Source organism: Myotis davidii, unplaced genomic scaffold (assembly GCF_000327345.1).
Source record: "Myotis davidii unplaced genomic scaffold, ASM32734v1 scaffold796, whole genome shotgun sequence".
In the NCBI taxonomy this organism is placed as follows: domain Eukaryota; kingdom Metazoa; phylum Chordata; class Mammalia; order Chiroptera; family Vespertilionidae; genus Myotis; species Myotis davidii.
The window spans coordinates 311,778-312,772 of NW_006287809.1; the positions used below are offsets into that span (position 1 = coordinate 311,778).

A 995-nucleotide genomic window follows, 5' to 3' on the forward strand; every position below is an offset into this window, starting at 1 on the left:
TACACACACACACACACACACACACACACACACACACACACACACATACTGTATATCCCCATGGCTGTCCAGTTGTCTCAGTGCACATATTAAAAATGCCATCTTTCTGTCAGAGACTTGAGATGCCACAGTTGTCCCCGAATATCCAGGTGTTCCGGTGTGCAGTTCTGTGCCGCGGGCCTGCTTGTCATCCATCCCCACGTGTGGGACACCTTTGCTAACATCAACAGCCCTGGCCCAGGATGGGGGTGGGGGGGCAGGCAAGTGGCCGCGCCTCTTCAAGGCCGTTACGGGCCGGGCTTTGCCTTCACCATAGCATTGCTCAACAGAAGTAAATACTTCGGTCCCCAGCGACTGAGACGAAACCAACCGGGCAGGAGGAGAGCCAGCAGGGCGTTCTGGGAAGAAGAGGTACCAGGAATTAGGATACACCCACGCGTGGGTCCCCCCATCTCTTCTCCTGTCTTCCCAGCCCAAGGTGGGGGCCCGCCCCTCCTCCGGACATGTCCTCCCTGCAGGGGAAGGACGAGGGGCCCTGGGCCAGGGAGTGTCCCTCCCAGCTCGGCGACCAGGAACGCACCAGCACAGCTTGGTTGAAGCAGCCGGCGGTCTGGGAGGTGAGGCCCAGGGTGTCCAGCGCCTGCCGAGCGAAGTCTTCGGAACTCAGTACCAGTGTCCGGTACTTTATGTCACTGGTCATATTTGACTCGATCATGAAGGGGCTCACCGTCTGCAGGAAGCAAGGAGCTAAGGAAGGCGAGCACTCCCCCCTCCCCCTGGCTTAGCTCCCAGGCTCTCTGTGAAAATCCCAGAGTCCCGCCCTAGCTCAGTGGATAGATAGCGCCTCTGCCTGCAGCCTGAAGGGTCCCAGGTGGCGGGCTCGATCCCCAGTAGGGGGCATGTAGGAGGCAGCTGATCAATGATTCTCTCTCATCATTGATGTTTCTATTTCTCTCGCCTTCTCCCTTCCTCTCTGAAATCAATAACAATATATT

At 57.6% G+C, this 995-nt stretch overlaps 1 protein-coding gene across 1 annotated transcript in view; it reads right to left on the bottom strand.

The window, feature by feature from the left end:
* Nucleotides 1-6: 6 nt before the first annotated feature.
* The window catches only part of LOC102758451 (very-long-chain 3-oxoacyl-CoA reductase-like), a gene marked incomplete at its 5' end in the record, with an annotated part of 12,813 nt that continues 11,824 nt past the window's right edge, over nt 7-995 (bottom strand). The window contains 2 exons of the mRNA XM_006759550.2: nt 7-398; nt 581-730. Of these exons, the coding sequence (XP_006759613.2) occupies nt 288-398; nt 581-730 (261 nt within the window). The remainder of the gene's footprint in view (nt 399-580; nt 731-995) is intronic.